The sequence below is a fragment of the Cololabis saira genome, chromosome 5 (assembly GCF_033807715.1).
Source record: "Cololabis saira isolate AMF1-May2022 chromosome 5, fColSai1.1, whole genome shotgun sequence".
Taxonomy (NCBI): Eukaryota; Metazoa; Chordata; class Actinopteri; order Beloniformes; family Belonidae; genus Cololabis; species Cololabis saira.
Window position 1 is genome coordinate 34936090 of NC_084591.1, and position 14442 is coordinate 34950531.

General features: G+C 41.5%; 1 protein-coding gene across 1 annotated transcript; it reads right to left on the reverse strand.

Moving 5' to 3' along the window:
• Window positions 1-1547: 1547 nt before the first annotated feature.
• On the reverse strand, window positions 1548-13106 carry sema7a (semaphorin 7A). The gene is made up of 14 exons (XM_061721795.1): window positions 12773-13106; window positions 12492-12646; window positions 11925-11966; window positions 11733-11828; window positions 11379-11481; window positions 11130-11240; window positions 10726-10868; window positions 10138-10316; window positions 9747-9855; window positions 8220-8415; window positions 7957-8069; window positions 6111-6256; window positions 5906-5964; window positions 1548-5802 (listed from the first exon to the last, which is right to left on the reverse strand). Exons 1-14 carry the CDS (start codon window positions 12888-12890, stop codon window positions 5345-5347), a joined length of 2028 nt encoding a protein of 675 aa, XP_061577779.1. The 5' UTR covers window positions 12891-13106; the 3' UTR covers window positions 1548-5344.
• Window positions 13107-14442: the final 1336 nt, after the last annotated feature.

Sequence of the window (14442 nt, forward strand, 5' to 3'; positions counted from 1 at the left end):
CCACCCACCACTCTCTATGTCAAACCATTCAAAAGTTATGGCAGAGAAAAGTATTCTAGGGGGCGCTGTTGAGCCGTTAGGCCACGCCCATTAATGCAAACCATGAAATATCAAATTTATCGCCAAGCCTGGCTTGCATGTAAAATTTGGTGACTTTTGGAGAACTATCAAATATGGACCAATCAGATGAAGGGGACGCGCGCTTTTTCGCGTCTAGCGTCGCCTCGGTAACACTTTTGAAAGAGAAAAGTAATGCGTGTTGTCACAGGATGGAGACGCACATTTTGATGTATAACACACTTGGGGGCACGTTACGGTTCGGGCCGTATTAACTGCCGAAGGAATGGCATAAATTGTGCCAAAGTGACACAATAAATTAAAAATGGCTGACTTCCTGTTCGGTTTCGGCCATGGCGCCAAGAGACTTTTCTTTAAGTTGCAACATGATACAGGTGTGTACCGATTTTCATGCATGTACGTCAAACCGTATTGTGGGGCTTGAGGCACAAAGTTTTCCGGGGGGCGCTGTTGAGCCATTTTGCCACGCCCAATAATGCAAACCATAAAATATCAAATTTATCGCCAGGCCTGCCTTGCATGCAAAATTTGGTGACTTTTGGGGAGCTATCAAATATGGACCAATCAGATGAAGGGGGGGCGCGCTTTTTGCCGTATAGCGTCGCCACGTTAACACTTTTGAAAGAGAAAAGTAATGCGCGTAGTCGCAGGATAGAGACGCACATTTTGAGGTATAACACACCTGGGTGCACGTTACGGTTCGGGCCGTATTAATTCTCGAAGGAATGGCTCATATTGCTCCAAAATTACGCAACTAATTCAGAATGTTTAAAATGGCCGACTTCCTGTTCGGTTTCGGCCATGGCGCCAAGAGACTTTTCTTTAAGTTGCGACATGATACAGGTGTGTACCGATTTTCGTTCATGTACGTCAAACCGTATTCTGGGGCTTGAGGCGCAAAGTTTTTTCGGTCTGAACCAACGAGCTGAAGGGTGGGCGCGCTTTTTGGCGTCTAGCGTCGCCACGGTAACGCTTTTGAAAGAGAAAAGTAATGCGTGTTGTCACAGGATGGAGACGCACATTTTGATGTATAACACACTTGGGGGCACGTTACGGTTCGGGCCGTATTAACTGCCGAAGGAATGGCATAAATTGCGCCAAAGTGACACGATTAATTCAAAATGGCTGACTTCCTGTTCGGTTTCGGCCATGTCGCCAAGAGACTTTTCTTTAAGTTGTGTACTGATACAGGTGTGTAGCGATTTTCGTGCATGTACGTCAAACCGTATTGTGGGGCTTGAGTCACAAAGTTTTCCGGGGGGCGCTGTTGAGCCATTTTGCCACGCCCATCAATGTAAACCATTAAATATCAAATTTTTCGCCAGGCCTGACTCGGATGCAAAATTTGGTGACTTTTTAGGCACGTTTAGGGGGGCAAAAAGGCCCTCCTTTCGTCAGAAGAAAAAGAAAAAAAAAATCCTACAGATACAATAGGGCCTTTGCATTGAAGGTGCTCGGGCCCTAAAAAGACCAGACAACGTTTTCAGAAACAATACAGGCTGTTTAAAAAATATATTTTATCATTTTCTGTTACATACAGAAGAGTCCAGCATCCAGAAATGCGCAATAGTTGTTACCTAAAAGCTGTTGTACAAGCTTGTGAAATTGAAAAGAAGAAAATGTGCAGGAAACTTGTTCGAAACAAAATATATTGAAGATATATGAATAAAAAAAAACAAAAAAGAAAAAGAAAGACAACTTGGAAAGTATTATTTGAGACTTGGTTTTGGACTTTCCGAGTAGAGACTGAGGTTCAACTGTCAGCTTTGCTGTCGAAAGAAAGACTGGAAGTAAAGTACCGGTAAGTATTTGTAGCAAGGCTAATGCTACCAGTCACCCAACAGGACAGAGGACACAGGGTTTCGTGAGGAAATCTTTATTTGCACCCAAGACACGTGCCAGACTCAGCAGCTTCCTCCCAGCAGAGACCTCTTGCTGGTGTGCAGCCGCTCTTTATGAAGGCAGGCAGGCTGGAGAGGTTGATTAGGCACAGGTGTGCCCATCAGCTGAGTGGCTGCTTCTCCACCCTGCCACAGTATTGAACATGGATACTGTTAAATATATAACTTGTGTTGTACAACAGAAAAATCTCAATTCAAATGTAAGTTTGGTTTGTTTTTGTTTTCATTCAAAAGTATCCCTCAATTTCGGCTTCTTTAATTGCCCTTCCCTCCTGAAGATACACAATGGGAGAAACTGGAAATGCACCGTCCGAAGGGATCGAGGTCCGTTTATATCAGAACACAGAGACGTCAGAAGGTCAGAGACGCCATATCTCTGCTGAGACTCTGTAGCACGCTCTCAGGGCGAGATGGAGAATACTACATGTGCATCTTTAAGCAGCCTTAAAGAGAATCCTATCAGTCATGCTTAACTGTACAGTATCAGGTCGGAAGTCCAAGCTCTCATCTCAGCACATGTTTGTTTTCACTCTGCATCATGAGCTGAGTGCTTGGATTTGGGTGGTTCTAGAAATGACTCATCAACAGATTTGTTGTAGACTGGAACCATATGACATAATAGTACCCATTGCTTTATAAGGTATTTTTGCATCCACCCATCTACAGGTCATGCAGCTTATCCCAGTAGACAATTAGATGTTGGGTCAGGTCTGAGTCAGCTACGGCTTAACCCAAAGTCTCTTTATTAAAGTGACCTGAGTCAGGCTGCAAAGCTAACACAGATCTGGAGTGCTTTCTCAATGCGCTCAACAAACACGTCCGGAGCAACAAACAGAATGTGGTATTTGGTCAACCTTCCGGCCAAGCAGAAGATGTCTGGTATTCCAGACACCAGCACGAAATCAATCTTTTTAAAATAAAGTCGTCATCATGACTGATACACCACTGATACGCCACAGCAGGGTGTGGCCATAGACACAACACTTGTTCGTCACTGAGTAATCTATGTATTCAGAATAAATAAATAAAATAAGATAGAATAAAATAAAATACTCCAGCGCTCAGTAGTTAGTAGAGTAAACAGGATGTACTAATTCAGCCAACATTAGGGTGGAGACGTGTGATCCAGGAAAGCCAAATTAGCCTTCAGATCTTAACAGCCCTGCCTTCTACTCTGATTAGGCTGCTCATACTTTGTTAGGTGTTGCAACTTAAGGAAGGGACGACGCTGATGAAGCCTGCTCTTGAGGGTGCAAGGCTTCCTTGAGGCTACTTACTGATTACAAGTACACTTTTAACTTTTTCTTCTTTTAATAAATACACGTCATATCTGCTATTTTATATTAGATTTATTGCTCATCATTTAAGCAAAACTGTCAATAAATAAGAACCAAAAATAAACACTATTAAAAGGAAATAGAATGAACTGATTTGAAAAATAAAAATAGACAAAGTCAGCTTATCAAATGCTGAAAATGTTTTGTTTTTTTTAAATATTCTCACTCTGAATCTGATGTCAGCAATTTGTTTCCGAAGAGTTGTGCGGGAGCTTATTTGATAGCATGCACCAACATCCCTTTGGTTAACCAGTAGATATGAGCAGTGTTGGAACACAGATCTGTAGTTACGGTCCTGACACCAAAATGTTCAGGCTTTCAGTTGAGGCATTGGTGTAGTTGGTAGCGTTGGCTGTCTCTCTCCAGTGCCAAAGTGTCCCTGTGCAGGAAACCGGACCTCACATTGCTCCCATTGACCCAGCCAAAGTGTTAATCCCAAGCCTGGATAAATGGGGAAGGTTAGGTCAGGGAGGGCATCCAACATAAAACCTAGGCCAAATCGATAAGGATCCACTGTGGCTGCTCTTACCAAAGGAAAAGCTTAAAGATGTTACTACTCCATGGCCCCAAATGCTTTAAATTGTTGATGGGCCTGGACTGCAGCCAATCTCTTTTCCTACACACACATGTAGAACGAGCCTAGGATGGTTTTAATGAGAAAAAAGCGAGCTTGTTTGGTTTACATGGTTTACATTAAATGTTTGGTTTAAACAAGCTGCGACTTTGCTAATATAGCTACATTTACATTCATAACAACTTTTTAGAGGGCTGTACATGAATAGTAAATGTATGTATATACAAACACTTACCAATTTTAGTTAAACCAGGCTTACCTAATAAAGTGACCAAGTGAATTTATTGCTAATAAATACATTTCAAATACCTCCAGATAAAAATCACAAAATCTTTGAAAAGGAAGACGACAACTTCAACAACAACTTTAAAAAAATAACTATCTTAGACATGAAAAAACTTTGGATTGAGGTAAAACAAGTATAACATTTCAGGTCCACTGCCTTTTTGAAATGCATGTTGCTGTGCTGGTTCCCTGGCTTGTTTTACATTTTACTATCTATGCCCTGCATTTTAGCATTCAAGACTTACTTGCAATTGCTAAAATGGGTTGAAAGGGCTTCTCTTCAACTGGCATTATTCAAAGGTTTAGTGATGGAGGTACAATGGGAGGATAAGGCCTTCATGTTGCATGTTATTTTAACTGTTACCTTGACATGTGCTCTGCAACCGGGTGTTTATATTGCACATTTTTTTAACCGCCTTTCTTCACCACCAAGAGGAAGTCTCTGGCAAGGCCCCTCTGCCCCCTCTCTGCCCCCAGCCTTCACAAAGCAACCTGGTGCTGTTCAAATGTCAGCAGAACGCTGGAGGGTTCAAAGAGGAAAGCTATAAAGGATCTAATTTTTCCGGCCTTGCAAATGACCTTAGCACATGCAGGACGCAACTGTAGATGCTGTTTTGTGTTATTTTCAGTTATTGCTTTTGTGTGCATGTTTTTAGGATGTAAGTTTATGTGAACATTACATTCACACACAAACCAAACCGTTACGAAAAAAAAAATAAATCCAATTTGGATTACTTACAACAGCTTTTTCTTTCATTTGAAGACAATTATGCAGTCACTTGGTAAAACATAAATGCTTGATGCTCAAGCTTTTCACTGACCACATGCTCATGCATCCAAGCAATAACAGTTTGGTACCAGCAGCACTCAGACAGTCAGTCCATGCTCTGCTGGTGACTGGACTAGCTGTTTTGGTCATCTATCACCTTAACTTCCTGCTCTGGCATCTATTTAAAGATATCCTTAAAGGTTCCTGTAGACTATTGTACTATGCCCAGCATTGTTACGCTCACACCAGCCCAGATAAGTACTGTACATATCAGGACAGGGCGGGATGTTAGAGGCGGAGTTACATGAGGTGGACTTGCCTCATTCCTGAAGAATGGGTAGGAAGTCTGATATAACAATAAAGGCCTACAGAGCTAATACAAAGCTGTTATTTGCTCCCACTATCTGAACATTCCCCACACTGCTACAGCTTGCAGCAGAATCCACATTGTCAGTGGAACAGGTCCTGGTGCATTGTTCTTATAAACATTGATGTTTCTCTCAGTGACTTTTTCTACATTGTTCATATAATTATTGATGTGTCTCTCAGTTTCTTTTTCTACTTTTGGAATTATGGGCTCCCTAAGCTGATACTTTTTTACGACTTTAGTGTAGTCTCTCTCTGTCGAGACACAATCGTAGTTTCCATAGCTTTCATGTACAACAGAGGGAATAAGGTGCAGACAATCCGAGTGCATCTGCAGACACGGGCTGCTGCGGCCTCCGTGCTCCCAGGTGTACACGGCGTGGTAGGAGTCTATGGGACACGACAGATAGAAGGGGACACCTTGGGGGACTGAGTGAACTGTCTCCAGACTTAGAACTATCTCCCGTTTGGGTCGGATCGCTGGCCTTTTCTCTAAAAGAAAACAAATAAAAAAGGTTAAACAGAAATGTGACAGTTTGTCTTTAATGTAGCATGTATATATCGGTAAAGTTACATCGGTCTCATCGGTAGTTACCTTCTGCTGTTGCAAGGCACACATTTGTTTGCCCATCTAGGATATTTTGAATTCCACCACTGGGGGGAAAACAAAACAGGTTTCATTTGGTGCATTCCTTGTTTTCTAGCATCTAAGACCACATCAATACTGCAGCTGTGTGAAAACACTAGATATGAGAGCATGTGAAAAAAAAAGTGTCCCTTGGATCGCGGCTCATACGTACGGGGCAGTCGGGGTGCATCCAGATTTAGTCCATGCACAGTATGGGTCCCGTGACAGGACACATTGTGCACAAGACTCATTGTACTGTTCACACCTCTGGAGGTCCACGGTGAAGATTTTCTCAGAAAAACCCACAATTAACTTTTTCTGGGAAAATGAAAGAAAGGAAAACAAGTTGTTAAATCACACCGCCTTCACTTTACAAAGATGGTTTTGGGAATAAAGGTGCAAACATTGTTGATTTGCTTTCTGACTGCACTTCATAGTGTCCATGGCACAAGAAAACCATGGCCACTGCCATTTTGTCTACACAGAGAGAGAGATGGACTATACTTAAGTCATAAACACATAGAGCAAATTTGATCTCAACATCTGGAATAACTGATGTACGCGATAGAAATATCCCTGTTTTTAATCTCCACCGGATCACGTACCTAAATGGGCCGCTTTGTTCAGTGACTGAGTCTATTTTCCTGACAGAGCTTAACAAAAGGGTGACTGTTTTTCTAGCTGTAAACAGCTGTCAGGTACAAAAGCAAGCATGATAGCAGTGGAAATAAGCAGCATCAGTGAGGTCAAGGACAATCAAACACAAACAGTGAGATTAAAGAGATCTGCAGGTGTGCAGACAAAGGGAAAAACAGAGATGGCGATTGTTCGCTGAAGAAACATCTTTCATGTTATTACACATTTGATCCACTATCCATGTAAGCCGCCTAGCAACAGAGTAAATAATAAATATGGACAGAAGTATTGAGACACCTGACCTTTACACCAACATGTACTGAAAAGACATCATATTCAAAGATATACTGTAATATGGAGTCAGTCACCCTCTTTCAAGGTATAAAATCTTCTTGGAAACATTTCTACAAGATTTTGAAGTGTTTTCTGTGGCAATGTCATGCCTAATCGTTCTGAAGAACTTTTATTGGGTCAGGTACTGATGTTGGACAAGAAAGCCCGGCTCCCAGACTCCGTTCCAGCTGATCCTAAAGGTCCCGATAGAGTCAATGCCAAGCCAGTCGAGCTCATCACTGGGGCGCATATTGGACATATTGGACCAGAAAAGGGCCTTCCTCAAACTCCTGCCACAAAGGTGACAGCCAAACACTGTCCAAAATGTATGGTTGTGCTGCGGCACTAAGACTTGTCTTTCCCTTGAGGTATGATCCCTCATCCATACCCTGAAAAACAGCCCTGTACAGTACCACAGTTCCTCCTCCACCAATTGTTGGCACGATGCAGTCAAGCAGGTAATGGTCTCCGAGCGTCCCTCTACATGCTGTACACTACCCCATGCTATGCTTGGCACTGAAAGTGGTGATCTGAAGCTCTGATGCTGCTGCTCAACCATGAACTTCCTACAGTTTTGAGCTTATGTTAATAGCAGTGGAGGTGTGGAACCTTTCACCTGTGAAACCAGCAGATCTTTGCTTTGTAGCTGAGTTGCTGTTGTTCCTAAATGCTTCCAATAATAACAGTTACAGTTAACCGTGGGAATATCCAGCACAGATGAAGTTTCAGAATCATTTTAATTGTCCAGGAGGATCCTATGCCAGTACCTCACCCAGGTCAGTAAGCTTTTCAGGATGACCTATTTTGTACCGGAAATGTTTGCAGAGACTGCATGACTACTGTATGTGCTTTTTTTATGCATACATGTCAAATGGACTGATTGAACCACCTTAATTTAATAATTAACAGGTGTGACCAGGTACTTTTTTCCATATCGTGTATACTCTTTGGATAAGGAAGCAATATTCATTCAAATATTTTCCAAAGACATTTGTCTGCGACATGCAAAGCAGATCTTTTTAAGTTGTGCAATTCAGGATGACCCGTACCTGTTTAGAGTCAAGTTTGATTGCCTGTACATTTGAATCGGAGGCCAGGTGTGTTTCAGAGATGATAAAAGGCTCCGAACCAGCCTCTAAAACTTTATGGATCTTCCCAGAATCTGTTGGAACAGTAATGTGATACATGGTAATGAAGGAAGAGACAAGTTGAGTTATTTGTTATCCTATTGTTGCTGTAAAACTATAAGAAATTGATAATTGCTGACCAATATTTGGTGACGTGTGTGATGTTTTGTTCAGCCGGGACTTACCGGTAGCCAGGAGCAGAATGTTATACACTTGCTGGTCAGCTGCTTGGACTTGGTCAACGGTTATCTTGGTGTAATTGTTGTTGCTTACATAAAATGGAGCCGTGTAATGCAGGGAGTGAGCCCAGTCAGTCATTTCTGGGTAATCCTTCACCATACTGACAGTGGCCCGTGGCAGACTCTTGCTGTTCCTTACACACTGAAAACGATGAGAACATGCATTATAAAAGCAGAACGCAGACAGCAGGCTGTTCGGTATGCAGCATCCTCTTTGAAGTGGGGGGTTAAGAGATAGTTGACTATGCATCCTTTGTTATGGATACTTACTCAATACTACTCAATCTTATTCTTTATGATTTTAGTTTTGATACTTTGCTGAGGCCTTTCCGATTGTTTAACTTTCAGCAGGATGACCAGACCTGTTCAGGAATTTAATTTTATCTTGCTGTAACAAGTCCAGAGCCTGGTTGTCTGAAGGAATGGCCTTCAGCTGTGCTTTATCTACCACTGTCCTCCGACTATCTTTCAGAAAATTCTTTCTCAGCCTCTGCTCTGAGTTTCTCTCCCGCCGGCTCCTTCATGTTATCTCTGTACAAAATGAATGTGAACAGAAAGTTTCACATCACTCTTTTTAAGTCTCGCTATACCATTATCATGCAGTTTTAAGCTAAGCCATGCCACGTCATATTTTCGGGAAGGTATGGCAGCTTCTTTTGTAACAACAAGAACCAGGACACAGGACATAATAAAGAGCAATCGTGCTCAACTTTCCAGGTGAAGCAGGGGTTCATAACTCAATAAGAACTGACAGGAACTAACAATGGCTATGCCCTGATACTTCCTGGCTCACTGACCAGGCTGAGTTTCAATGTTTCTGTCAAGAAGAAGTGAGCAGACTGCCAAAGGAACGGTCTGGTCAGAAAGATTTAGCCATGAACCTTAAAGCGCTCATTAACCTCTTCCTTTTTTCTTTTTTTTGTCATTGAGGTGTGGCAGCAGGCGTTTGCTCAAATTGGGCCACTCCCCCAATAAGGTGGGCGAAGGGACACTGTGGCTGACGCTTTAGGAAAACAGATGACAAGTGTGGGCTCACAGTGTAGCCTAAACCAGTGGTAAAGCAAGGGTGGATTTCTTTACACAACATGGATTTGTTTTCATATGGCACAAACAGCAGTTTATAGGTACATGAGCTGTGAACTGAAATGACTGGGATTTCTACAAATACACAGCACATGTGTCGCCCACTTTAGCTCCAAAGCAACTTTGAGTAACAAAAAGACTTTATGTAAAAAAACAAAAAAACAAATGAAGTCCAGAGGAAAAAATCTAAACAATGTGTGAGACACTTATTTTCCATGTTTCCACCCATTGTTTTTCTTTTTATATATAAAAGCACACGTGATAACATGTGGTAACAGACTGCTGTAGACTGCTAAAATTAAATGTGAGTGAACCTTTATAGGCAAAAATAAAACCATTTCAGGAAGTTTTGTTTTTGCGAAGCAGCACAGAGACAAAACTGGTCCTCACTGTTCCGGGTCTTGGGTTGGGGATCTCCTTGTCGTAACCTTTGAAAGTCGAATTCTCAAATATCTCTTCAATCATTCCAACTGAATAGATGCAGACTGCAGTAGAGTTCCTGAAGCAGATAAAAAGATATAAAAAAGAAAAGGTAAACAGATATTCTAATTTATGACGCCATCATAGCTGCAGTTACGTGTTGTTGCATCAGTCGCTGCAGTAATGCGGAGCTTTCTTTATAGTCCAACAAACAAATGAATGAGGTTATAATGACTTCCTCTTTGGGCATGAACAATGACTACAGGTCAGGACACTGAGTTTTCTAGTGTTTCAGGGCTGTCAGCATGTTCCTCGTGCTGCTGCTGAGTGTCTGACAATAAGGGAAAGACAAATGTCCCACCAGCTGCTGGTGAAAAGCCCGTAGACTCTGGTGTCGTGCCAGTCCTCTGCATGCACCACTGTGATGTCTTGGAGACGGTTGAAATACACCGACTCCTCTGGGAAACCACAAACGAGCCGGGCCTTGAGGAAGGACGTCCACATGTTCTGGAAGAACTTTTTTGATCCCCCTTCATCCGTCTGCAAAAATGATGAGATAACATCATGAAGACACGCTTTCATTTTTCTACTACACCAGGATAAATGGAATAAAACACCTAATCCTTGCTAGCCATGTCTGTTTAAGGTGTTGTGATGACTATCCCGCTGCAGTAACGTGTAACGGGAGCGCATCGAAGAAAGATAAGTCTGTAAAGTTGATGGTAGCAGATGAAATATGAAGGGATACCTGAAACAGGAAAAGCTCAAGGGAAAACCAAAATGTTTTAGATAAAGGTCCATATAATAACAGTCAGATTGACGTGGTAAAACAAAAGCCCACTGAGTGCTTCCACTCAGTCCCACATAATGACCTGTCTCCGGATTTAAATTGCTCCCACACTTGATGGGGCGTTTCGAGGCAAGCTTTGCTGACATAAGCTGAGCTTACCTTACAAACTCTGGCGACCCTAGATATCCAAGGATCGGCCTCTGGGCTCTGGTCCGAGTTCTTCTCCCGGAAAAAGATGTAAATTTTCTCATTGTCAGGGTCGTGTGCACGCTTTACCCAAGATGCAGAGATGAACGTGGGCTCTGAGGAAGGAAGACATGTTTACCAAAAGCGTTCCCCTTGTTTAATTATGGTGCAGAAACAGCAGACGGAAAGAAAACACTTCCATAGTTGAGAAACCAAATATTGACAAAGTCTTCAGTGAACAGGGTGGACCTTTTTAAGGGTTAGACAGGTTTGGTAAACAATTTAAAAGGACTGCCTTGCAGTTGCATGGCCCCATTACAATGCAGTTTAATGTGGGTCTCCTACATGACAAAAAAAAAAAAAAAAACATTTCCAACCTGAGACCCAGCCGTCATACATCCAGACATTTGTTCTGCTGCCAGCTTTTCTCCTGAACTGCAATGAACTTCCATCAACGTCCAAAGGTGCTGCTGCATAGAGATCCCCATCTAAAAACAGCAGACACATTAAGAGGAGGAAACTGCTTAATTATTCAGGAGATTTTACATGAAAATGCACAACCTTGTTGATATTTTAGACCTTTAAAATCCTTTCTGAATATGTACGAAAAGCTGCGCTGGACACACCTACTGTGAGTGACAGGGAGTTCTGAGTGTGGACGTACGGAGAGATGCCTGCCCCCTCGTAACTCTCCACTATTTCATGCGACTGGTTGTTCACTGAAGGAAACTGTTTAAAAAAAAAACAGGGAGAGGTCAGCTGTGATGAGAGATACAACAAATAACTGATGACGGGCCAGACACCAGACACTTGACGCCCTACATCAATTATACAGAAGGCAGGTCCATTGATTATTTACTGGAACCACAAGAGACTGATACATTAAAAAGCTTTGTCTTTTCTGCTCTAAACAAGTCAATGAACTGAGGAATATCAGACACATGCAGCACATAAATTTAGCGGTTTACGCAGACACTCACAAGTTTCCAGCACTGTGGTCTCTGTCCATTTGTCCCGCATATGAACAGGCTGTCCTGAAACGTCTCAATCACTGTGATGACATTTATACAAGGACCCTGCAATGCAAAAAAAATCACCTTTAGACAAACCTGTCATAAAAGCATTTGTTAGGAAAATCTGTTATAAAGCAGACAGATGTGGAAGTCGCTCACCTCACCACACTGCTGCTGCCCCGTTGTTTTCAGGGGATATTTCTGTCACAGAAAGAAGATAAGTTTAATGCCTATTAACTTTCCAAATCAGTATGAAAAAAAGTGGATGTTCTTAAGGATTTATGTTAAACATGTATAAAAATTATACAAAAAAAATTATAAGCATTTGATGTTACTGAATAAAACGTGTTTTGCTTGAATCGTTAATAGTACAAATGCCACAAACTAATTAGATAAGATAATAATCCTTTACTGAACCTGGTACTTATCCGGAGTTTAACCCCCGATATCCATTAGGAAATTAAAGATGCATTCCACATTTGAAGCATTTTTGACTACCAAACAGTTGCTGGATTTGAAACAGTCTAAAACAGTCTCAAATCAGCTGCTTGCTTATCTTTCAAAAACAGGCTCCGTGCGCAACAATAGTTCATGCCAAACCATCTGTTACAGTGGCATCTACGGTATTTAAAAAGACAAGCAGCTGCAGCACAAACTGCCCTATATTATACTATAAGAGCTACAAATGAACTAAACACCAACGTGTGTCAGTCTAGAAACACATACCTCGATTTTGCAATATTCATCCATATCAAGGTTTAACACGAGTTTTAACACAAAGTCCGTCCCTCCGACATACAGCTCCCCCGAGTCCTCTTGATATAAGAAAACACTGTGGTTCTGACAGACTGGATACTCACATCCACCACCACCGATTGTATCTGCGGAAAAAATAAAGATCCCATGAGTGATACTGCAGCCCCGGAGCGTGTGCGTGAAGGGAAATAGCAGCACTGCACGCTCATATTCATTTTAGTATCGTTGACTGGATTTGAGGATGAACCTACCTTTCATCAGCAGTCTTGGGCTGTTATTACATCCTAGAATCGGCGTCTCCTGCAATTCAGATCCAGAGACAAGCAAATTCCCAGCGAGCAAAAGATAAATAAAAAGAAATCGCCTCATTTTGCGGATTAGTTTGTGAACTCTTCTCGTCTCGCGGGAACGTAGGTTACGACTGAATCGGTTAGTTTAATTGCGCTCCCCAGATCTGTGTCATATACCGGCAATACGCACATGTTTCACTCTTTATTGAGCATGGAAAAAAAAAGATGCGTAGAGCTCAGAGATCCAAGCGGAATAGACGCAGCAAAGCCAATGCAGGTCAGCCCCGGTCCTGATCCACCTGCCCTGCCGGGGCAGCGATGACCCCGCCTATCCCTTCCTTCTTCCAGTCAGTGACGTGCTGGCTGCTCTTTGACAAGTTTATTTCCTTTCTGACTCGACTTACAGTACGACTTACTGTTAAGGATATATATATATATATATATATATATATATATATATATATATATATATATATATAGTATAATATTTTTTATCTATTTACTTTTTTAGCAAAGTTATTTTACAACTTTCCAAACAGCAAAATGTGATCTGTTTGTATTCCAAATGATCTTATCTAACTTTTCCAGTTCATTGAGTCTGCTCATATTTTATTTATTTATTTTCTCATGATTTGCCTCAGGTATTCCCTTAAAACAAAATCTGACACAGTTCTGGCACGAATAGGCAAAAACATGTTGTTACATATTCACTAACTTGTTACTTCAGCAGGAATCCTGAGTCCAAACAAGTTTGTATAGCAGCATTCAGTCAACACGATCAGTATGCAACACATTTGCTTATGCTTGTTTTATCTCAGAGTTAGAGGTACTTCACGGACCGACAGCCTGGCTCTTCCTCTGGTCCGAGTTGTTTTGCCTAAATAAGAGATCAATAATAATCAATGATCAATAATCATGGTGTGTGTGTGTGTGTGTGTGTGTGTGTGTGTGTGTGTGTGTGTGTGTGTGTGTGTGTGTGTGTGTGTGTGTGTGTATGTGTGTGTGTGTGAGGGGCACTTCATGTCATCCCATTGATGATCCCATGATTTATTGCTACAGTATATGTTATATGTCCCTGAATAATGTTTGATGGGTGATGTTTGATAATATCCTTGAATAATGTTTGATGTTTTTTATCTGTGATGTTTTTATTTGTACCAAGGGACTGCAGATGCAAATTAGCCTAAGGCTAACTCTGGTGCAATGCATCAAATGTTTACATGTATGTTTTTAATTGCACATGGTCCCTCTCAAATAAAATTTAAGTAAGTAATCACCTGAAAGCACCACAAGGTTTACAATGAAATGAATAAGACAAGGAGAAAAGGGTGGATCTGTATGAGGAAGTCACAGCCACTTCTAGAGGGGGTTGTCCTAATTTAAAAAGAAAGAAATAACTAACTCACTGTTTGGGTGAGTGTATTGTGAAGGTATTGTGATTATAACTGCAACACTGTTCGCCCCCTTACATTTGATTATGATGCAAAAAATATAAATATATAAATAAATAAAATTTGCACTGCATAATAGTATGGAGCCATCAGCATAATCTTCATCTTCATGTGGAGGAGGATGCCCAATTTGATAAGTAAAAGAGTACTACATTTGAATATTAGACTCAATAAGCCTGT

Bases quoted from the DNA above. Each gene is read 5' to 3' on its own strand.
- sema7a (XM_061721795.1), bottom strand. From the start codon at position 12,890: ATGAGGCGATTTCTTTTTATTTATCTTTTGCTCGCTGGGAATTTGCTT. The intron at 8,416-9,746 runs GTGAGGACCAGT...CATCGTTTTCAG, and splicing joins CCAACCCAAGACCCGGAACA to TGTGTAAGGAACAGCAAGAG. The intron at 8,070-8,219 runs GTAAGTCCCGGC...CTGTTCCAACAG, and splicing joins CATTCTGCTCCTGGCTACCG to ATTCTGGGAAGATCCATAAA.